General features: G+C 50.5%; 2 protein-coding genes across 2 annotated transcripts; both read right to left on the bottom strand.

The window, feature by feature from the left end:
• Positions 1 to 125: 125 nt before the first annotated feature.
• TGME49_312330 (hypothetical protein) lies at positions 126 to 16,977 on the bottom strand. Its single transcript, XM_018782708.1, has 14 exons — positions 13,804 to 16,977; positions 13,017 to 13,327; positions 11,863 to 11,990; positions 10,896 to 11,175; positions 9,660 to 10,349; positions 9,006 to 9,119; positions 8,097 to 8,207; positions 7,078 to 7,426; positions 6,339 to 6,685; positions 5,816 to 6,037; positions 5,067 to 5,257; positions 3,939 to 4,416; positions 3,149 to 3,260; positions 126 to 1,080 (listed from the first exon to the last, which is right to left on the bottom strand). Exons 1-14 carry the CDS (start codon positions 15,788 to 15,790, stop codon positions 722 to 724), a joined length of 5,679 nt encoding a protein of 1,892 aa, XP_018635485.1. The 5' UTR covers positions 15,791 to 16,977; the 3' UTR covers positions 126 to 721.
• A 2,135-nt stretch (positions 16,978 to 19,112) lies between these two features.
• TGME49_312340 (hypothetical protein) lies at positions 19,113 to 22,304 on the bottom strand. The gene is made up of 2 exons (XM_002364415.2): positions 21,005 to 22,304; positions 19,113 to 20,547 (listed from the first exon to the last, which is right to left on the bottom strand). Exons 1-2 carry the CDS (start codon positions 21,044 to 21,046, stop codon positions 19,393 to 19,395), a joined length of 1,197 nt encoding a protein of 398 aa, XP_002364456.1. The 5' UTR covers positions 21,047 to 22,304; the 3' UTR covers positions 19,113 to 19,392.
• Between the last annotated feature and the right edge of the window lie 1,993 nt (positions 22,305 to 24,297).

The following is a 24,297-nucleotide window of genomic DNA, read 5'->3' on the forward strand; positions in this document are numbered from 1 at the left end:
CAGTGCACTGATGATACGTAGTCGAGCAGTTAATCCCGATGACTCTACGGCAATTCTCTCGTCCGGACTTCTGCATCGCCTTATGACTGTATAATCATTTAGCCATGTGGGGGCTTGTGTACGGTCACGTAAGCAGGCATCTGCTGTTTAGAACAATGAGAAGCCGTTTCTTCGGCGCATCGCCTTCATACAACGTTAGAACTCTGTAGTAGCGAGATGGCCCATGCGTACTTCATAGCACCAAGAGAGGATTCACCGACACAGTTCTTCAGCAGCGCGGCGAGCTTCACCACGTGTGCGTCGGATCGACTGCCATCGTGGTGTGTCACAATTTTTATGGTCAACGAATACGGTGTGAAACCGCTGTGAGACATACAGCAGCACTGGCTACCGTAAAATTGGCTTCGTCAGCAAACAATCCGTACACATGCATGTGCACTGTACACACAAATCTGGTCCATCCACACCGCGTGGTCGCGTCACCCTCACAGTCTCGCAGAGTCTTCAAATGACGGTCGCTGACAGCGGCGGGATCTCTTGTCCTCGGTTGTGTGTTTTCGCAATTCAAACAAAAAACCAGCTCTGTACACCTTCAGGGGAAGAGCACGTTTCAGGCAACGGATCGCACCCCATGATTCTCTGCTGACTTTCCTCGCTCTCACGGGTCCCGACGTCCCTGCTCGCAAGGAAAACGTCCCTTCAGTTACGTGACACATTCCTGTCATCTGGTCTTCTTCTTGTTCTTTTTCGAACGCCTGAGACGGCCACAGCACCTACGGGCTCTGAATAAACTGGCTAAACCAAAAAGAACAGCCAAGACTCCTAATACAGTGAGACTGCGGCCGGCGTACCTCAGACGTCGCTCCTGCGCCTCTTCCTCTTGCTGGTCAGCTCTTCGACCTAGAAAGTAACCAGCGACAACTGCCAACGTTCCTGCCACCGTCGACGTGCTCCCCATAACGATGCTCCTGGTTGCCATTTTTCCTCTCGCGGCCGTTGTAGGCGTCTCTTCCTCTACTTCCTCGACGACTGTTTCCTGTTTCCGTCGGGCGGGAGCGGCTTGGACCGACAGCACAAGAACTGCGAGACATAAAAGCCCCACACGCACCGAAAACGTCATCGTCAGAGAAACGCGAAATCGGCAGGAACGAGATGCTGCGGAAATCAAATCGAGGTACAATGTAACGCACGCATGGGCAGGCATCCCCAGCCAAGTATGACGGTGTCAAGCTCAGATTGGAGCTCAAGGCTGCAAGAAATTTCCGGGAATCCGTTCGCATTTGTTTACAGCTTCCGAGAGCACCCAAGCACGGAATGCAACTCCTAACTTATTACATTACTCCCATTAGAACGAAGTTGAAGGGCTGGCTGACTCGAGGATCGATGTCGGCCGCGGGACACCGTGTCGGCGCCTTTCGCGTTCACTGGTTTTTCTGGGGTAGAAAGTGTGGGCAATGTGAAAGGATAGCGACACGACATGGCGTTCGCCGAACTCGTTCACCTGTTAGCCTCTCGACCCTAGTCTCTGGTGTGTGTGTGTGTGTGTGTGTGTGTGCGTCTGCCAGTGCTGCAAATGCCCGCTTGTCTGCTTTGCCTGGAATCGTCCAGATGGGGGACAGCTGCGTGCTGCTGAGGAGCTCAAGCCGAGGACTCTACATTCAGAAGGCCACAAAACAAGCAAAATCCAAATAATCGGAAGACCGAAAGTGGCCTTTGGAGGAGGAGTATCGTAGTGTGCATGCCAGCGGACTCACACTTGACGGGAAATTCGAATGGGCAGCTCTACGAGCCAGTGCTCCATCGGCGACGCCAACGGTATGAGGGGAGCCATATATGGGTACTGCGTAGATCTGATTAACATCGGCTTGCACCGAGTTTCTTTTACTAGTGCCAGTGTATTAAAAGGACTTGTATCCGCCTTGGAGGTGCACCCATTTATGGGCTGTTAAAGACACGACAGTTGGGGAAATGAGAAAACCGGCTCGTCCACAGCGACATTTTCTCTCTGGTTTGTGAGCAGAGGGATCGGTCTCAAGAAACTGCATGATCGCCTTCTTTTTCGCGGTACTAACACGTGAGGAAAAAATCGACGGATGACTTTCTGACACTGGCAGGCATACGGGTCTCTTGACAGTGAAATAAGAGGCATGTTCACTGAAAATGGTTGTCTCGTATCTTGCCCTTCGATTCGCTACACTAACGAACCAAAACGTATATGGCGGAGAGGCGGGGCCGGTCGATGGAGAAACAAGACAGGTTTACTATCGGATACAGTTAGTGAAACCTCTTCATCCACAAGCACGATAGTGCACTGTTCCTAATGCGTATCCGGAAGCAGTGAGAGGTGGAACGTATCACCGGTCAACGAGCTGAGTAGCTCGTTGCCTCATTGATTATGCAGAGGGGTACAATCGCAGCGGATCATTTTCAAACACCGTATCAGAAGTATCCTCTCACGTAGCTGGCCATATTCTCGGCGGCACCAGTATGTTCGTATGCCTCTTCGGTTCCTGTGTGGGACGCGAGATGCGTCGACGTCTGGTTTGGAACTCTGGAACGGACGCGACTGACGAGCCGGCGTTTTCTCTGTCTGGAATTACGTTCATCCGCGACTCTCCTGGTGCAAAATACTCGTGTCGATGTGGCATAGTAGAAGCGACGACAGATGCTCTTAGGACGATGTGTGAGTTGTGCGTCTAATAATCAAGTAGACGACGTACTTGAGCCCATGACAGATGGGTTCCCCAAGTACGCATGCCGGTGCGACCCAGTTGCACCACTGGCTTCTCTAAAAAATAGCCTGTGTGCGAATTAATCCGCTGCGCGTATCCCCCTTCGATTCAGCGTCGTCTACATCCAAGCACTGATAAAACACAGTAGATTCCCCATCTTTTTTAAAAAGTGAATTATGTCTTCCCTGGCAGCCGAGTATTTGCTGGCTGTGGTTACGTTGTTTGCCCAGAAGGCACTGGCAGAGTAGAGTCTCTCATCTAGTTTCTCATCACAAACTCGGTTGCCTTTCTCTTTGTCGCCCTCGTCACTTTCATAGCGTTGGCAGGTTTCATAAGCCAGTGCGGTGCGATCGCTACATTAGCCGATAGTGTTAAAAGAAGATGCAGAACGACTTTACCAGTAAGCGTTTACGCACTTTTTAAAGGAATACTGCTTCCAAAAGACGCCATCGCCTTTTTCTCCGAATTTTCCGCCTCCGCACAAATAGATTTCCTGTGCACACTGCGGAAAGGATCGCTGCATAGCATCTGGAAAAGAATCGAGGAAAAGACAGGCACAGAGGAACCAAGAAAATGAAAGAACAGCCGCACTGTCTAAACAGACGTTCGGTCCCCTGTCCGCGAAGACTAACGACAGCGTCTCTAGATAGGCAACTAGCGAAGCATCGAAGAGACCAGAAGACGCACTGGAGAAAAAGTTATCAGCGCTTGGCATCACACCTGTCTGTCCATGCACACAATCACTCTGAGTGTCATTCTATCGACACATGTAGAGACTTTCGCAGACTGGCAATGCATAGGTCTTCATCAGGTACATGTTTACCCACGGAAAGGACATGTGTGCCTTTTTTCCATCCCCAAGGACTTCCAAATGCCCAGGAGCGCGTACATGCGCGGCGAACCCATGGTTGCTCGAATAGCTCTATACATCTGCGTTTATGTCGCTTCTGTGTTGCACCTGATCATACCAGATCGACCAATCTGAATAAGCAAAGTGAATACTGAAGTGCAAAGCGATAAACATGTCCACTGACACACGCTTACACCCGTGCAGAACGAATACGACAGCGGCAACACGTCCTGAGAGCGGCACATCCACTAATGGCGTTTTCCTTCTCTCCCGCAATTTTTGTTTCATGCAGGGCACGCAGCCAGCCTAATTACGCGAACTGCTTTTGGCTTGTCGATGCCTCATCTGCCTCTTACCAGAAGCTTCACAAGCAGCTCCCTTTGTCTCTCGTGAATCGTGTCTTTATGCTCCTGCGATCCCCTGTGGTGCCACTCGCTGAGACAAACAAACAGGAGACGAGTCCATCCCCTCCGGCGAAGAGCTTCCGGTAGGTCGCCGACATCAAAGAAGATAAAGCGGGTCGTGAGCCGAAACGCATCTTCATCTTCGTTGAATTTCCGGGTCAGATACTCACTCAACGTCTCTGAGGGACGTCTGTCAGAAAACTGTACTGACCCCGTTCTCGCGTGTCTGTCCCGTCGTTCTGTGAGCGACGGCGGACACAGCACCAGACCGACTTTCGCCTCCTTTTCATGAGGCAACAGAGACAACGAACTCTCCGAAAAGGGTGGAGAAGAACACAACGATGGTTGGCAAGAAGAAGGCAATTGGAGAGAGATAGCAAGTGGAAGGCCGTCGGCCTCCGACGGCCACAGCGCGTGGGCTATCCCTAGCCTGAGGAGACAGAAGCGGACATGAGGCTATGGCAGACACATCCACATTCTGCTGCTGCCAGTGATCCAAGAGACACAGTGGGAAGCTGCAACAGCCGATTGTGTATCCCGTAGCGCAATATCCATGTCTGCATTCCCCAGACACCTAGTCCTGGGGTAGCTGCTAAAGTAAATACAAAAATACATGGTCAAAAGCAGCTCATGAATTCCCTTTTTGTAGAAGCAAAGGGACGAGGAACGAAACAAACATAGCACAGACATCGATGACGACGTGGCAGACTCCAACTGACGCGAGAGAAGGAGACTGTTTCTGGTTGGCGGCCCTTGGGGTAGGACGGGCCGTTACGTACTTCCCCAGCGTTCCGAAACTCAAATGAGAAGCACGCTGATCTTGACTTCTTCGTTTTGAGCAGAATCCTAGATCCCCCGACACGCGTTTCCTTTGCCAAACAACCTAAACGCTTTCCTGCGACAGCTTGAACGACGAACTCAAGAGTGTGTCTTGTCGTCAAACGTTCTGGTGTCGCTTGTCTGAAATGCCCGCTTTCGCTAAGAAGGCTTTCCTGTCATTCTTGCCGGCATTTCAGCAACGTGTTCTTTTAACGTGGTGTCGACGAAGGAAACATTCCGAACAGAACGCCGAGGACTTACTCTTCCAGTTTTGAGCTCACGTCGAGAGCCGAGGCCTCACAGGACCGTTTGAACGGCAGAAAGAGCGTCTCAAGCTTCTGTCTCGACACAAGACGAACTTGGGACAGTGGATTGCTCCCCCGGTCACTCGCCAGACGCGAAACACGCCACCGGAGTGCCTCGTCACCCTCACGACGCAAGATATCTGTCACCTGGACATGGCAAAAGCCAGACATAAAGAAACGCTTGCAGCAACCACGGGCACATGCGTGACAAGAGCAAACCCGAATTCGGGATGTATATGTATATATATGTATACATATATATATATATATATATATATATGGGCGAAGCGCACTGCCGATACATTTGCCAGGTTCCACTGCTCGACGTTGCTCTTCTTGGGACAACCACACGCGCGAAGATTGGAGGCACTCGCCCGAAGAAAGGCATGCGCGTGGGCAAATGCGCATCGAGAGCACATGCACTCCACGACTATACAGATCAAGATACATCTGCTGGGTATGAAACACAAAATTATGTTCAGAGAGATGCACATGAATCACCATCTGATCTGCAGCAGAACATTCCCGTCGGAAAACCGAGTGCGGGCTCGACACCATGACAGGCGTAGATCGAGTCTCACCTTAAAACACAAGTACCCACAGAATCACATCCATATATATATATATATATAAATAACAGTATGCATATACATCTAAATAGAGAGTTTTCCATCTCTGGCCGTTTTTTTCGAGAGAAAAGCATACCGTCCAGGCGGTGAGAGTAGCGAGGGAATCGACGAGAACCAGGGGACTACCGAGATTTGTCATGTATTCAAGCAGACTGTCAAAAGCAGATGGATGATGCACGTGGAAGCCGAGAAGCGTAAAGCATCCTAAGGCATCGAGGAGAACGCCGTGGGGGAGCATGTTTAAAATGGTCTCTCCTTCAGGCTGTCGAGGTCGCTTGTCCATGAGGACTTGAAGAACCTGAAATAGGATCTCCAATAGCCACAATAAGCCGGAGATGATGATTCTGGATCACAGAAAAGAACCAGCATCACGCCTGGAAACAGACAACACGCGCCTGAGCCTGCAGCGCAGAGAAGCGCTCCCGTTCGCTGTGCCTTTAGACCCTCGCCTGATCCCTTCCTGGAGCCATTCGTCTGTCGCTTCATTCAACGCTCTCTTGAAAGATGCCTGCATACAGTTTCTTCTGTCTGTCGTTGCTGTTGTCTTTCCACGTCCTCTCAAAACGTCCCCGCGTGATTCTTTGCATCGGATCCCTTACGAGTACGATTAAGGCAGGATGTGCATGGCCAGATAACCGGCTCGTGTTGGCAATGAGGAGAATGCCTGCGCGAACCCAGCGCAAGAGCCAGGAGTGGCGGATGCGGTCTGCAGTGACTTTGTCGACAGATGCGAGGAGACCGAGAGAAGGCGAAAGCCAGCCTCGCTGCTCACAGAAAAACAGCGACGGCGGGAGGGCGTCTGCAGCCAAGAGAGGCGCCTTGGAGTGCCACCGGATGTGACCGACAGCGGAGGAAAGGGACGACGGAGACGCGCTTTCGACGAGCATTTCCGTGAAGTCCGGATGCGAGTGCTCCACATAAAAAGCAGAAAGCAGGCGCCATGCCTCTGCCAGGACAACGCAGAGGAAAACGAATCCAAGAGACTGAGGGGATCCGGGACTTAAAGGCATGCGTGCACCTAACCATGTAAGACGGTACAAAGTGTCTGTTTGTTTAGCTTTTTGGAGTAGCAAGACATCGTGGTGAGACTGAGACACAACGAGTGTGACATACAATGGCTATTTGTAGGAAGGCTACGGGATCCGGCTTCCAGACTTCCTTGTCAGTTGACCGGCTCTCAGACAAACCTCCAGAACGACCGAAGGCATACTTCGGAGCACGCATGCATGCATCTGCTTTCCTCGCTTGATTTGCTGGCCTTTGGTCGCATCGCCTTTACACGGAAGAAACTACAGCAAAGAACTGAATGAGCAGAATCCTTTCCGGGCGATCACGTACCCGGGTCTGCCCATGAACAAGACAAAAACGCAGTCGCGACATTGATGATGGTCTGCAACTCGATTTGCTGTCCGTAGACCGCATAAGGCTCGCAGGTCCTTCCGGTGGTTGTTGTCCGGCGGTCTTTCGCGTCTGTTTCGTCGTCACATTCGCTATGGCTTTCCCCGTCTCCTCTGGCCTGTGCGTCGCTGTTCGCTCGTCGCAAAACGGTCAAATGCAGACGGGCAGCAGAGCGAAAAAAGCGGAACTTGATGTTTTCTGGAATGTCTTCCATCTTCGCCGCGACGTACAAGACCTGAGACAGAAGAAGTTGGTTACCGCTCTCCAGAAGGGACGGACGCAGGTCAGCCTGCGAGACAAACAAGCGGCAAAAGACAAAGCTACCGAAACGAGGACGCGTGACTCGACCGCACACCGCGTTCGCGTAGGGCAGAAGAACCGGGCGCAGAGAGACATGACTCCCCGCAGAGAGAAAGCAGAGAGCAAGTCAGAAAAGCTCGCTCCGGCCTGAGATGGGACCAGACGACACACGCCCCTCAGGGAAGACACAAAACAATAAAAACACAGACTAAGTAAATGCGTGCAGGCCGATGTACTCAGTCGATAAAAGGACTAGATGTCTCTGTATACACAGAGATGGTAAAGCACATGCCGCGTCACACCTCCTCCAGTTCTTTGCCTGGATCAGTAATAAAAACGCGTTTTGACAGGCAGATCGGCTCTTGTAGTTGTGCTCGAAATCGAGCTGCATATGTCGCCGAAACGTCAAGCATCATCTGAAAGAAATCTGTGCAACGTGATTCGATCACTTCCACATTCATTTCAATCCACGCGTTCATCTACATCTAGCGAGATAAGAATCCGTACAGGTCACGCGACCAAGCTATTCCAGTATCCTACAGAGTGCTTCGCTCGTGTAACACAAAGACGAAGTCGTCGATTTCACCAGTGCATGCAGAGCCATTTTGTCGCCGAAACACCAAAGCAGACACTCGCGAGAAGCCGCGACGATCTCCGACCTCGAGTTGACGCAAGAAGGGCAACATTTCATCCGCGTCTTTAGCGACGCTGTGAAGGAAGGCGACATGGAGGACGCGTAGGAGCTGGGGCGTCGTCATCTTGTCTGGATCCTGCATGCAAGGACATTTTCCAGACAGAACAGAAGTGTGTCTACTATCTGAGAATCGCTATCTGGAGAGAGACAAGAAGCACAGTTCAGGACGCATTGCGGCAGATAGAGAGCACTTGCAGGAATTAAAACGACCCTGCTCTAGGCCGAAACAATCATCCCTCCACTGACTGCAGTTCGACACGGCACGCAGCTAGGAGTTCTCACTGGAGAACCTGCAATTTACGCTGCGGACGAGAACAAGGAACAGCTTCGTTGTCTGATCTTTGCTCAAGCAGCAATCGCGCACAAAACAGCGTCTGCTGCCATGGTGCTTTTACAGTGTATAACGAGGCACCGAATACAAGGCGACCACCTAGATATAGAGATAAATCGACTGAAAAACGAAGCAATAATTGCCGGCGCGACAAGGATACACGCGTTCTCAATTCTCTGTACAGACGCCGTCTGTCTTTGAACGAAGCGACCCAACTACAGATCGAGTGCGGCGCGTTAATGCCAGACATGGGCATAAGCATCCAAACACCAACTCAAAGATGTTGACAGCAATAGAGCAGTATGTATGTAGGCATATATATATATATATATGCATACATGTATATGTGGAAGTAAAGGAAGCGGATGATCCATGGTGAAATAGGAATATATATATAAACATTCACGTATAGATGTGTACGGATGTGGGTTTAAACGAAGAAACATCTGAATCACTTGAAAGCTCTTTTCAGGAAACGAAATCATCAGGCAAAAGAACAAAACCGCGTTGGAGATTTCAAACTGCAGGAGCATTTTCGCCTACTTGAGATTTGATTGCGTTCCAGCATATCCGCCGAAGCGAAGCTGTGAGATGTCGCTGGTGAGGGAACGAGTGTATGTACGTCCCAGGCAGGCCTTCTGTCATGACGCTGAGAATCTGAACGGCGACGAGAAAACGGAACGAAACTCCAAAGCGCGATGCAGGCAGGACAGCAGCGGCAAGCGCGACAACGACAGAGAGGAAACATTACACAAAGGGACGCGATGCATGCAGCTCAAACAACAAAAATCACACAGACAGCCAGAGAGCATGCCAGATTTTTGATATTACACTGTCAAAGCTATTTCGAATTCTCTCGCGTCACATGGCGCTCAGAAATAAGAGTATTCCTAAAAGTGGAGGGCAAAGCACAAGACAGTTCCGACGCGGGGTGTCGCATGAAAAGCCGAGCCCCCCAGGAGCTGTATCAGACGTCTCCTTCTTTTGCAACAAGGAAACCACCAAAAACGCACACCGCGCCCGCTGCGGAGACGAAATCCCTGGCGTTGGCTTCTTCCTTTGTGTGAATATCGGACTCGAGTTCTGAGGCGCGTACGCGAGATGGAAACAGCTGCGATATGCGCTTCACGACAGAAAGACAAAAAATGCGAAACGCCCAAGGTCCTGGTGCACAGACGAAACGCAACGCGAGCCTACATCATCCAACTCTCTGGCCGATGGCCTCAGCCTCTGCATGCGCGTTTTCAGCTGGGATAAAACTTCTTCGTGGAGACCAAGCACATGCCGGTAGCGCTCCTCTTGGCGCCGCACGCGACTCGCTTCGCTTCCTAGCAGCCTCCAGTCGTTCCAGATCTTTTTCCGTCTCCCGCTGATCTCGTTTGCTTCTGGTCCGACGCTCCAGGGAGAAGGAGAAGACCCAAGAGAAGGAGACACTCCCCTTACTGTGTCAGCCTTTCCAGGAGACAGCGTCAGACCCCCTGGCACCTCGTCTACGCTGGCTCCTCGAGCTGCTCTTCCTTCCTCCCCTTCTCTCCGTATAGCACTATCTTCAAGTTCAGTCAGACTTTTACAGTCAAGACCTCCTTCATCTCTATGAGTTTCCGCTTGGTGTTGTCCATATTCGAGACCCCCCTTGTCACTGATATCGGCGATTTCTCTGTCTCTCTTTGAATTGCCATTTTCATCTCGCTGGCCCTCAGACTCCGCTGCGCGGCTTTTCAGCAACACCCCAAGCGTCTCCGAGGGGACGGCCTGCAAACCTCGGTGAAGGTCTTTCATCGATTGCTGCTCCTTTGCTCGCATGAATCTGCGCAGCGCGGCTTCCCAGGAGGCGAGAAGCGACGTCGGAATCTTGCTCAGGTGCTTCTGCACAAAGCCTCCAATATTCTGAAAGAAAGACCATGCAGAGCTCATGTTAGTTGACGCTGCTACACAAGTCCATGGCCGAGTGCATGCAGTGGAGCGGCTTCTCCAAAACTGCAAGCTACTGTCATAGAAGGAATGTGGGCACAAAAAGGTGATAGGTGTACAATAAACACACAGGTATATATATGGAAATGCTAAGAAGTTCTACCTGAGAGGGCGCTTCAGAGACGTGACAATTGCTTAAATGGATTGGAAACAAAAGTACCAATCTCGCTATCTAATCTTCTGTACATAGGCACCTGTACAACGATGCATATATATATATATATATATATATACATACCTATACCTATGTATACATCTGTCATTATACCAATATTTCCCTGCAGCTCCATATATACCTATTTCTATCTATCCATGTATAAATAAATATATATATATATAAATGTAACACGGGACTGAAATAGGGGTGTGCATGGCTCTGCATGCCTCTAGAGTTTTCGTTTGTGTCTCCATTTAACAACCGCTTTCTTCGAGGGGCTGCCGCATGCATGTGTGGAGTCTCACATGCAGCATCTGTTCGGCCAAGGCAACATCTGCATCTGAGGCCTTGCTGAGAGCGACGAATGCCTTGAGAGCGACGAGCCATGATGCACCATCTCTCCCTGCATGTTGAAAGCGAGTGAAATTGGTTCCTGCATGCGCCTGAGGTGCGCCCGTCCCCGCAACGTTGTCACCTTCTCGCCATACAAAATCTTCCTCCAGCAAGAACTCAGGGAGATGTTCACGTAGTTGAAGCACTGGAGCTTCGTAGTCCACCAACGCGAGGAGACCGTCGAGAGTCCAGCTGTGAAACAACCAGAGAAAAAACCACTCGAAAAATCACAAAAAACACATCAGACCAGGGGTCACGAGTCCATGCATTGCGATACAAAGATAACAAATGGATAAATATAATATATATAAATATATATATTTACATGTATATTACTTCGCATATGCATGCATATACATTCCCATATATTTACGTGGATATGGAGTTGTAAAAATGGATAGACGAAGGTTGCTGTGTATCGACTAGACAGAGCGAAATGTAGAGGTTAGACGCACTTAGCGTTTGTATGTCTACTTGGACAAGAAGTTGGATAAAATCGAGACGCGTTAAATGAATGGCTTTGTCGAACGATTTGCTGGTGACAGGCCAGACACTTCGAAAGCCAGCTCCAAAGAAGAAACGATCGGAGCTGCGAAAAGGTAGAAAACGATTTCTCAGCATCAATACGGTTCTTGGCTTCACAAAAATATTATGATTCTTTCTAGTGGCTGCGCAGTTCCCTCGGTATCCAGATGCATAGATATATATAACAGTAATATATACACGCTATAAACACAGCTGCATGCAACAACCCGCCTTCATGTTTATATGTTCGCTTATATATATATATATATATATATATTATATATGTATATAATCATGATCTGTAAGAAGCTGCGATACACACGTAACACTGGCGTATGTATATTCCTGTCAGACCTGAGCGAAGTGCTTGGAGAAAGTCGAGAAAGATTTTCGGGGGCAAGCAAAACCTCGAGAGCTTCAACACAAGAGACGCGGCAGCGCGCTGCGTAGTGGCACATTGCCGCGCATGTGCAAAGCTCAGCCTGAAAAAAAGGCGCAGAACAATGAGAGAAGGCAAGCGGGGCAGAGAGATTGGAAATGCGGTTTTACGCGAAGAGGAAAAGAGAAGAAGTCCAGGACAAGCAGCAGGGGCTGCAGCCGGCGCGTGAGGACTTCAAGCGAAGCACGGAGAAGCCAACAGCGGAGTAGCGACAAGCAGTGCGTCCTGAACTGAACGCAGAAGGCAAACTGTGGTAAAACGGAGAGAGAGAAGGCGCATGGCAGAACCAGGAATTCGAGGAGGCAAAAGCCGAAACGAGGTTGGGTTTAGGGCAGACGCGAAGGGACGACTCTTCAGAGGGCGTTCCCTAGCATTAGGTCAGACAGACTCATGCATTCAATAACATCCTGGCAAGCGTTTTTTTCGTTGCTGGGGTTACGTTCTTCTGCATCGCGACTCAGGTTTACAGGGTGCGCATTTCTAATCAGACGTGATAATTAAAATTCAGGAACGAAACATGGAACCGGAAACGCTGTCGAAACCATCCGCAGGCCAGTCAAGTACCATTCCCTCCAGTTTTTGCTTTGTTTTAGTGAACACTATTTCCATCTTACATGTCACTTCGAGATCACTCCGAATCCATGCCCATCTATGTAAGGCATATATATATATATATATATATATATATATATAGTTATTTAGTTATATGCATACATATATATATATATAAAGATATATACGTAGAAATATATATATATATATATATTTATATGAGTCTGTATCTGATTTGTCAACACAGGTGTTTTCCTACCCTAAAAATGGGAGAAGCAAAACCGATGATACATCCGAAGGCCGAGGAGCTGGTAGCTAGGCCTTTCTCACCAGCGCATGTGACATGTATCCCAGTAGCTGCTCAACAGCACATATATGAGGATAATAATGTGTCGATCCACGCATGTATAAGCATCTCTACACAAACCTCTACTGTTATTTTTGATACTTTACGGAAGGGGATCGAAACTCGAAGAGATTGGCGACTGTCCGTCGTCCAGATGGTTTGGTTTCCTACCTGGGAAAGACGAACGCGGTTTTCGAGTTCCTTCCTGTCCATGAGAAACCGGAATGAAAGGAGGAAGGCAAGGCGAAAATGTTCTGGCAGCTGAAGCTTCGCCAGACTCGACAGAGACGTGAGCAACAGTCTGTCTTTCTCTTCTTCGGTCTCGTGAGAAGTCGTTCCAAGGGGCCGCAGACTCGGGAACGACGTTGAAGCGACAGAGGGCGGAAAGAGGACCCGAGAGAACTCGAAGAGAGTTTTCGCAAGGAAGTCGGAGAAGCACGGTCTATGGAAGTCGAAAGAAAGTGAACTGTCCGCCAAGCTCCCTGCAGAGAGGCAATTAAAGAAAAGACGGCGAAAAAGGCGAAAAACGTGAAGACGCAAAGTCGGTCAAGGCGCGCAGCGTGAAGCAGGAGAGTCAAAGGAGTTCGATCTATCGCAAGAGGCCTCATCTCAAAAAACATGGAGCAGAATATCAAGTGCTTGACCTGGAGGTTTGTTACGCGCCACACAGCTGTGTATACAACTTTCATGTTGGAGACTCACACGAGCGTTGGAGGACACTGTTTTACGCAATAGTTCACACCTGGAATTTCCTCTGGGGTCGCTCTCGATCCCATGCTAGTGACCCGCGATGGAGAAACACAGACTCAGGAAACGAATGTTCTTTTGTTTCAAAGAGGACGGTGACGCTTCGAGACTAGCCCCGATGTGGAATGAGGTTTGAGGTATTGAACATAGTGAGAGCCGAGAACGGCAGGAGATGTCTTTCGCTCGCAACCTGAAACAGACGAAGGCTTACGCAGGATCTGCAGCCGAATAGACAATGGAAGACATGCATCTTCGTTGCTTTCTGCCAACACACTCGAAAACATCGCATTACTTCGCGCCACTCCGGCTTCCGTCAACCCCAGAGAGACCGGTCCCTGGGTGGAGACCGCCAAGGGCACTCGCTCTGCATTTCTTCTTTCCTCCTCCCGCCTGCCTTCTGCCCACGTCGAGGATGTGCGCTCCTCGCCCAGCGAATCGCCAGACGCGCGATAGCCGGTGCCGGCAGCTTCGGCTGCACCTCTTCTGTCAAACTCATTGACGAGGAGAATTAGAAGTCGAACGAAAGGGAGAAAAGAGGGAGACAGCGGCTGGAGACTTCGCGTGCGTGTTTCTATCTCCTTCTTGAGAAGGTCAAGTTCTCTGCTTCTCTCGCTGAGCCTGTCATCTCCACAGGCACTACTCTGTGCGCTGTCTTCCCCTTTCTCCGCGCCTAGTGAACGCTCCTCCTTTTCGCTGTAAGGAACGATGGGGGCTTCACTGGGAGAGCCGCCTACGTGGTCAAGAACACCCGCGTCGGCAAAGGGGAGTTCTGGCATGTTTCCTCGACGCCCTTTTCGAGTGCCCAGAGTCCTGCCGCTTCGCGGAGTCTCCTTCTCGACATGCGGCAGTGAATCTAGCTTCGGAAGCGCTCCTTGCTTTTCGCGTCCCTCCCCGACTCCACAAGTGTCTCCATCGGTCTCGAGGACAGAGCCGATGGGCGAGAGACGGGGTCCGAGGGTCAGAAGCTCCGAGAGCGAAGGTGGGGGGGGGAGGAGAGAGGACAACACACACGAAGTAGAGGGAGGAGACGAAGACGGAGGGCGTGACCTCAACGCCTGAAGAGGCTTTTTCTTCTCTCTCGGACTCAGAGCCTCCTCGCTCGCAGCGAGAGAAGAATCCGAGGAACACACAGGAGAAAGGAGACACGAAGGCAACATTGGGCGACGCCCAGAACCAGAAGGCGACCGGACAGCAGGAGCGGCTGATTCAGAAGGAGACTCCGATGCCAGGGAAGATGAGAGGAAAGGAGAGACAGGAGAGTGAGGAGACGGGTGAGGTGACGGAGAGTGAGGACGTCGAGACGGGTGAGGTGCCGGAGAGTGAGGAGGTCGAGACAGGAAAAGGGAGGAATCCCAGGGTGGAGACGAAGGTGAAGATGCCTCAGAAGAGGACGAGAGACACGGAGAAAGCAGGGGTGAGGGTGAGGCAGTAGAAGGCAACAAAGAGGAAGGCGAGGAAAACAGAGGCGACGAATCCGAGGGAGCTGTCGACTCTGAACAGGGCCTCTCAATCACTTTTCGGGTGTCACGGTGAGCCGTGTCTCCTCGCCCTGTTTGTGTCTCCTGCTGTGTTTCTTTTTCAGGCCTTGTGGGCAGCCACAATTCTCCTGGTTTTCGCCTCACGCGCAGCCTGCTTTTGTTCACTTCGCCTGTGTACCTCGTCTTCGTCGCCCCCTCACCTCCAACCTCAGTTTCCTGTTCCCCGCACTCTTCCTGAACTTCCAGAAAGAACAGAACATCCGAAGGCGACAGACTAGCCGCACCCTGCCTCCCGCCGGTTGCCTCCGTCGGGTTTCCTTCGCGCTCTGACTCTTTCAGTGCAGGGCAATCGATTGGTACCTGCAACTTCGCAGAGTTTCCCAGTTTCCTTTGGATGGCTTCGGAAGAGGAAAGAGAGTCATCACAGTTTGTCGAGGAAGACACAGACTCGCTGCGGTGTGCGTGGAAGTGTCTAAGAACTCGGCTTCGTGCTCCCTGTTCTCCCACCCGCTGGCAGCTTTCTGTTGCCCTTGTTGAGGACCTACTTCTTTCTAGCGGGGCCCAGCCCGTCGCAGGGTAAGAAGACTGAGACGCGAGAGACAACGGACGCCTTGAGCCTGGAGAAGGCAGCGCCCAACGTGTGCGCGGGAGACAGTGGAAATCCATGAGGCCCCTCAGATTGCATTTTGTAGGGAAGATGAGAAAGACTGGAGACGGCATGGCTGAGGCTGAGGAGGAGAAGAGGCAGACGAAGAGGAGAATGAAGGAACACCCAAGCAGTGCCACGGCGAAAGTGACCGGTGTAAGTTATGTGGAGAAAAAGTGAGAGAGTGCTGAAAAACAAAGATGAGACGGAAACAAGGGAAGGGGTACGGGAAAGAACAAGAAAGAAGTGGAAAAGTGCACAACAAAAGCAGAACAGGAACCGGTAGAGAAATGTGGCTGGAGCAAAGATGCAAAGTGCACCAAAAAGACACCGGAGGGCACCCTCAGAGATTTTGTCAAAGGGGCGGAAGACGCAGAAGATTGGGAGGCGGTGATAAAAATGCCATCGTGGAGTTGCGTCTGAAGAAGGGTACGGCGTACCCACTGCCTTCTTCCGTATTTCAGATCCTGAGCTGGAGCGTCTATGTTAGCGACTGGAACAAATTTGAGAAGATGCTAAACGCGACCTGGGAGCATGAACTGAGACAGCGCGCTCAAGAGGTAGCAATGAGTAGAACCCCGAAACAGGGAAGGCGTAGGCTCTCGCTAAGGCGCAGCCAACGGACGAGACTTCACTTCAGTTTTCTTCTCTTCATCTTCTCCGCAAGTGACCTGACCTCTTCTGGTAGTGCTGTCGACGTGTCAAGAGACCAAAGCCAGAGCCTGACTCCGCAGAGACAGTTGGAATGACGGAAGGACGCTTCAGTTGTCTTCATCCCTATTTCAACAGACAGGCCATACATCTGGAGGTTCTGTCCTCTTATCTATGCCGCATCGTCATGTTTGAGTTGTGAAAATGCGGTCGAAAAAAATTCCACTCTACCTCTTTCGGCGCTGTTTGAACGCCAGAGATGCCAGAAAAGCGGTCTTGAACACCAGCGCGCATGCCGCATCTCGACCAAGCAGACAAATTCAAGAACCTTCTGGAGACATTCTCGACTTTAGCAGTGGTCGCAGATCCAGTGAAACCGATTTATGCCATGTTCAGTTATCTCACTTGTTTGAATTCCCGGAGCAAACCGCAAAGAAGAGGAAATTTTGACGGGGCGGGGCCCCGATATATCCGAATAACCTTCAGAGCAAGGGCATGCAGTATACGGCTCAAACACCGGGTTTGAAGAGATTTTTACCGATATCGCAGCCGCAGTGACCCAGAGCTGTTGAATTGTTTGTGTAGCTTCCTAAGACAAAACACATCGTGAAAGAAAATGTAGTCTCTAAACTGGCGTCGCCAGGTTGGAACTCAGTTTTCAGGTGTCTGTACACCTGGCCCAAGTGCCGCAGTCTGCCGATCGTCTTCATCGAGTTTCGCAATGTACGCAGCCCACCTTTTCGACAGCGTTGACTTAACCCCGCGCACTTCGCAACAGGTTCCAGTCATGAACTAGCATTTGTCGCGATGTGCATTGTGACTAATCGATGTTTTTCGTCTGGGCAGTACAGAAGTCACATCTGGATCCTAGGCAAAACGCGACGTTCCCGCTTGGGCTGCGGACTCTGTGTCGAATATGGTGCATCTATACGCTACAACTCGGCAGATTATCAGAAAAGGTCCGCGAATAAGTGGCACAACACAAGCTTTTGCAGCGCCTCAACATGGTCTGACGGGTGAACATGAGCGCGAAAAAGCAGTCGAACGTGTGGATGAGTGGAGGATGGTGCAGGGGTGAATCGCGTGACGTGTCTGCTCTCAACATCGATTCAAAGAAGAAGCAGAAGGATGGGAACTTGCGATGTCGATGCTTACATCAAGCTGTCCTGGACACTTAATCCATAACCGTAAACACTGTAGTTCTAACGCATATATGTACACGCAATTTTAGGTCGTTGACAGCCGTACCGTCCACCTCAGATTCTGGCACGAGACTGCTAACGACCATTTGCGGCCGTCTGGGCTACGTGTCGTGTAAGAACCGAGTTCAGGAGTTCAGGGAACTGGAAGGTGAACAAACGGGCAAGGCAACCTGAGGACGCCAGGTGTGTTTCTCGGAAAATAGCGGTGTCTTACAAGAGTATGAAGACGACAATGCTTGAACGCTAATATTCACCAGGAAAGCAGTGCAGAGAAAGTATTTGCGGCACAGGAACGGTGACATGTGTGAAGACAGGACATGCTACTGAGGGACAACAGACCACAGAAGTCAGTGAAGAAAGGCGATGAAAAACATTCTGGACCACATAACTAGAGTTGTTAGGAAGACGGCTTGTAGAGCGGCGAAAATGTAATACTGAAGCGCCGAAATGCATACGAGAAGGAAAAACAAAGAGATCGTTGTGTCACCCTAGACCACTCACTATTGAAAAAGCCCAACGTAGAGAAAAATGATCATTCCGCAGTAATGTGGTGTTCTTCTTGCGCTTGCAACTACAACGCATCTGGTCAATACAGAACTCCGTTCGAGGTTTGAGCACCTGAAAGGGTGTCCTGAAAATTGAACTCCCAATTTACAATGTGTGCCAGGGAGTCTCTCTTCAGTTGCATGGTACTGCATGTCTTGAGTACAAGAGCAAAAGAGAAGGTTCACCGGTATTTGTACAAGAATCGTTTTTCTCTCCTTTTCCTAAATAACACTCTTCACCCCGGCGAAACGGGTTACCAGATATCCCCAGCTCCAGGGTTCCAGTGAACAAACTAGGCGGCGCAGTTGCTCGCTGTCAAAGGTGTAATCTCTGATAAGGCTGTCTGTCTTGTGCACTGGATGCTTGCGTCGCCAACGTATTGGAACACAGTAAAAGCAGCCGCTGTCACTAAACGTCGTGGATCAAATTAAAAAAGCTTCATCAACACGCTGTTTGCATGTGCTGGACAACCAATGTCAACGAAGCTAACTGCAAGATTAGTGCGAAGCTTTTTACACAATGTCGTTTCTGTATTTTCAACCCTATCTTGAGGCGGCACGGCAACAGCGGTACCGTTGTACTGGTTTACGCGGAAAAGCAGAAAAAGTCAATGGATATGATTCACAACAGTAAGCTCTTCTCACATGCAGGGTCATTCTACGCAAGTGTAAATATTTCAGTATCTGTGTTGTCTTGCCGCTCTTCGTGGTGTGGCCGTGTACTGTCTGAAAAATGTGGAAAGAAGCAAAAGCTTGTCGTTGAGGCATTAATGCTGAGTTTACGCGTTGCTGTCGCCCAAGCATTTGCCTAAACCACTTCTCCCCCGTTCCCTGGAATTACGTGAACCGTGCCTTCTCTACAGTTCTTTCACATCCATGGAGTTCAACTCATCTATTCAGCCCTTGTGCAGAAACCTATTCTCGAGCAGTTTTCCGAATGGTTTCCCTTCTCCCCGGAGTTATTTCCTGGCCGCAGTCCCCGCTGATCCAACTGTCCACGGCAACTTTCAGCTGTCTTCTGTTGAAATTGTTTCTTCAACTGTCTCCTTGTCTACAAGAAACGTTTCTTCAGAACGATGGCGTAAACTCTGAACACTGCCACAATGTGTTGTCGCCTGACAACGGCACCGATCCACTTTTCACAGCGAACATGGAGTGCGTACAACGGTTGTTTCAACAACGTTTCAAGAATCGCTCGCTTCCAGAAGACATGACACGCTTCCTAACGCCCATGCTGAGTCGCTGGGCCGTGTCTTCCGCTACAAAACTCCGTTTTTATTAAAGCCCCTTTTCGTCGTCTTCTTTGTAAAACTCCCCGGCGTCTGTGACGTGGGTCGTGAGATCAGCCATTTCTCGTTTCCCTACCGATTCGCTCTGCGTGATCTCCCCGCCCAGACATCTATCTCTTCCGCCATCTCCCTCCGTTTCTCCCTCCTTCTCAGTCCCTAACATGTCTGTCGCCCCACAGACCGCGGGCGCTGCATGCGTTCGCGTCTCCGCCGGGTCCATCGGTGTCGACAGCTTTTTCGTTTGGACACCACGAAGTCGCTGTTCACTATCTGATGTTACGCCCCAGGCCTCTCCCGTCGGTTCTGTCTTGTTTGTTCTCTCTCGCCCTCCAGGCCCCCCTCTGGCTTCTTCTGCGTGTTTCTGTTTGAGTTGTTCATCAGTCAAAGACAAAGTGACCTCTTGCGGTCCATACACGCCAGAAGCTCCGTGCTGACCCCGTCGGCCCTCAGCCTCTCGCGAAACGCTTCTGGAGGCAAACGACGCTGGGGTTCCTGAGCAAGAAGACATGTTTGTTGCCGGAGTCGACGGCAGAGTCGTGGAGACAGAAACAGATCGGTCGTCGCTTGGGAACTCGAGACGAGGTGATCCGCCACTTCCGCGTTTCTTCTCGATGTTGTGCATCTTGCGCGTCTCCGGAAGACCCGTCTCTCTGTCGTGTGCCTTCGCACTCAAAGACTGACTCTCCTCCTGCGATGCAGGGTCCGCCACTGTCGACAGAGACTGTGAAGGAGCTTCAGCAGGACGCTTTTCAGCATTCCGTTCGTCGCCAGCTGCAAACGCGGCCGTCGGTGCTGCTGTGCCCTGGCCTCGGTTCTCTGCAGGTGAAGATCCGCTTCCTTCCTCACGCGAGAGGCGCAACTTCTCCGCCTTCAGCATGCACAGCTGAGCGTCCAGCCCCTTCAAACGCCACAAATGAAACTGCTGAATGCTCTGAAGGTGCCGAAGTTGGGCATGCAATGCCAGCGGCAACCCATCGGCTGCCAGGCCTTCTTCGGCACCCAGCGAAGAGACGGGCGTTCCTGTCTGTGTGGGGAGGTGCACAGGACGCTCCGACGGAGTATTCCCAGACGACGCTGTCTCCTCGCCAGAGCTACCGTTTGTGTCAAGCCACCACTTCGGCTGGAACTCCTCCAGTGGCGGGTCCTGAATTCGCACAGAATGCAGAAGCGCCTGTGGGGGTGGAGGGAGGGATTAACGTTTTAGCGTGCATACATCTGTTTTGACGCGAAGAATGCTGGATACAAAAACTCGACGAACGGCGCTTGTCGGTGTGTTGCGCACCAGCGGACTGAAAAGCTGTGTAAACAGGCAATGCGTGATGCGTTCCAATCTGGCAGAAACAAGAAGCGATGGGCGCGAGGAGGCGAACGCGAATCGGGGGGCTGGGGGTGAGCCAGACTCAAGCATGCGCATGCAGAGCACAGAGACGAGAAATTGTCGAGTCAGGGGAGAGCGAGCTTTCGTGATGAGGGAGAGTACAAGCGTCTAGCCACTCGGAGAGGCAAGAGCAGCGAGAAAATACCCGTGTCGACGAAAAACACCGGATACGTAAAATACGAGTGAGAACACCAAGCCGTGGCACATGCGGACGCGCACTTACCTTGCAAAACCCCGCGGCTCTGCAGAAGAAGAAGACATCCATTCTGGACTCCACGATTTTTCGAATGCGTCAACGATCCGAAGAGTCCTGACTAGTGGGCGAAACTCGAGACGAGGGAGAGAGGGCTTGCCTTTCCTCTGGGTTCTCCGAGAAAGCAGCGCAAAATGCGCACTGGAGAAAAGGCTTAGCAGCTGTCTATGCGGCGGGCAATTGCATGAACTGCAAGACTGTGTTGAAAAATTTGGGATTTGCCCCGACGTCTTGACACCAACACAATCACGCGTTTTTCTCCAAACACTGAGCCCTGATGTTGAAGTCAAAGACATGGCGAAAAGTCGGTACGTCGAGCGCGGATGATACCATGAAACTAAATATCACGTTTCTCTTTAAAGCAGCAGTAGACACGCTTCCATGCGGTAGCGTTCATTCCTTTTGCTGGCGTGTACAGTCGAACACAAGAGAGCGCAGGCGTCCATAGATCTGCCGGGATGTAGAAGCAGGCCTCCGTATCGCCACACAAATAGTCTAAGGCATTAAGTCATCACGATGCGGATGTCTCATAACATAGAAACAATGTATCGTTCTCATGCAACTGATCAGAAACTGCCTTGGCACGAATTCCTCACGAGTGAGAGGAAATCCTCTTGGAAGTGAACGCTACGAACATCGCAAGCGGGTTCGCTGTTGATCAAGCCGGCAAATCTACGCGGCAGACCTCACCGGTGCGATGAAAAGTGCAGACACTCAGAACATAGTCTACATGCAGCTCATTGAAAAAAACTCTAGCGCGAGCGACGCGCTGTGGCAACCGTAGAAGTGAAGGGCGCATTTACAGGGTGCCTAGACACACCCCACGAGGAGAAAATTGAAGCACATGAAGAAAGGGAAAGACCAGAAACATCAAAAACGTTTATGCTCAAATGCGAATAACGGGAACAATGCGGATAACTGGAACCGCATTCGCGTTGCCGTAGACGAGCGAATGGCGACGCTGCGCCCACTTACATCGTGCTGCAGAGCTTCTCGAAGAAAGGCACACCTACGCGAGAGAAGGAGGGAGTTATCTTGGATTTAAGCGGGCTGAATGCGGAATTGTGCCGCCGATGCCTCGTGAAGAAAACATAACCTCATCTAGCTAGATTGAGGCTCCCCGCAAAGCAAGGAAAAGAAGTCCAGCGAGCACGTGGTATGCTTGCAGCCTTAGCCCCCCAGCGGGGTAGGGTACGAAGCAGCAGCTCGTTCTTCAAAACGACAACAGACATGAGGCAAGAAAACCCATGCGAAAAGTGTTTTGAGGAGCAAACATAAAGTAAAAGTGCTCTGAATCACCCGGTGGAACCAATTCCTCACGACAAAGAAAGTGCATGCAGTGGCCTGCTGGTTTTTTCACAGCCACGAGGGGGTTCAACCTGGCAAATTCGTGGCGGTCGACTCCTCTCCAGTTCCCGTTCACGTCGAGCCCCGAAAGATATCTTGCAGAACTTTCGCACAAGGATTTTCCCATGAGCCATTTTCCATTAAGTTCGCTGACGTAGGACTACCTAGGTGCACCCTGTCACAGTACGAATCTCGCTGCTCTTCCTGTTGGGTTTGGACGTACAGGTACAACTACCTGACCTCTGATGAATTTCTGGTGTTCGCTTTTCTTGATTTTCTCGGGGGTGTGAATGATGCGAAACCACCGAACATTGGTGGCACGACCGCACTGTGTTTACCACATCTATGTGGTATGTGACTGTCGACAGAATGTCCAACTCGGAACAACCCGAGGCTAATTAGCGCATGGTTACAGCTTTTAACTCCGGTTGCACAAGAACGTTTCAGCGACAAAAACAGAGTTGCCACGACAGGGCCGAGTGTTGAGGCTCAGCGTTCGTAAGATTTTGGGGAAGACCGCTTTTCTGTCGATAGCGACTAGGGAAAACGCCCCCAGATTTTCACCAGTTCTAGGACAGAACACTTTACCTCATTCCACGTATAAACGGATTAAACGTGACCGAGTCTCAACTTAAACGCACAGCTGGACATTGTCCTGGTACGGCTTGTGTACTAACTTGACTCGACAGACTATTTTGTTTGTTTACAGCTTGTAAAAGTGCCATTACCTTCGATGATATTGTCCACCAGCAGTGGTATAAACTCAATCGAGTCGAGATAGAGACGTACCCAGGACTCATGGAAAAGTTTTCTCACACTCGTAACCCCCGAAAATTGGCGGCAGGAGGTGGAAGGAAACACGAATGAGGAAGGGAACCCCTTCCGTTTTCCTCCTTCCCTCTGTCGCTAAAAAAAGTCTGCTGCCAGCAAACTAGCCTTGAGTGTTGGTAGAGTCACAGATTCTCTAACACCTGCAACGAGACACGCCGTGCTCAGACAAAGCCCAACAACTATGGAAAACCACAAAACTCCGCGTTTCGATGAGATCCCCAAAGTAAGCGGCGCATGTGGCATACCCAATAACAAAGCCGTTGAAAGGGCACTCAGCTGGTATCAAGTTATTTCGCACATCTTCTGAGCAATCTCGTGTGGATGCATGGCAGAGGTGTCGCACGTAGAACGAGCGGATGTGAAATCAAGAATAAGAATATCACCGTGTAAAAGTCCCGCCTCGCCAATCTCGAAAAGTAGAACTTGTTCTTTTCCATCAGCGTTATCTCGGGCTTCATTTTGTTAATGTGTCGTTGTATTGCGTGGTAAACTTCGGAATGTAGGATGATTTCTGTGCTTGTTTGAAGTACGAAGGGCACTGCAAGTCAGAAATCAAAACCGTACGAGAGCATCTAAAACAGATGTTCCGCATCCACTACCTTAGAGGTGAAACCCTGTTCCCGTTTCGCCCGCAGTCGAAACCTGTGGTAACAACATGAGTTTGGATTGTTCCAGGAATGAACAGAGATCGTCTCTTTCCTCTCGAACTGGTGAGGTAGAGGACACCGACATTGTCGAAATAGTCACATCGAATGAGAGCGAATTCATTACCACAGCTTTCACATCCGGCATCAAAAAGAGAAAGATCACAGCTAAGCAAGGAATAGAAAAAGTACCACATTGTAATTGGATTGCCTCATTTCCGTGTGCGCTGGCGCCACTGGAGTGCCCACAGCGAAATTCAGAACCCCTTCCTTTCTGTTCAGAAAGGAGGGCGTCCTTTCTGTCTTTTCAGAGAATCTTGGTGCGTCTTCTGGACAGTTCGAAGACAGAGTTATCCATGAAGGTACAAGGATGTAGGGAAGTGTAGAGATTGAGCTTTTGAACAGGGGCAGGTTTCTACATGTGGTTAAATTGAGCCTCTC

The sequence above is a fragment of the Toxoplasma gondii genome, chromosome XI, assembly GCF_000006565.2.
Source record: "Toxoplasma gondii ME49 chromosome XI, whole genome shotgun sequence".
Taxonomy (NCBI): domain Eukaryota; phylum Apicomplexa; class Conoidasida; order Eucoccidiorida; family Sarcocystidae; genus Toxoplasma; species Toxoplasma gondii.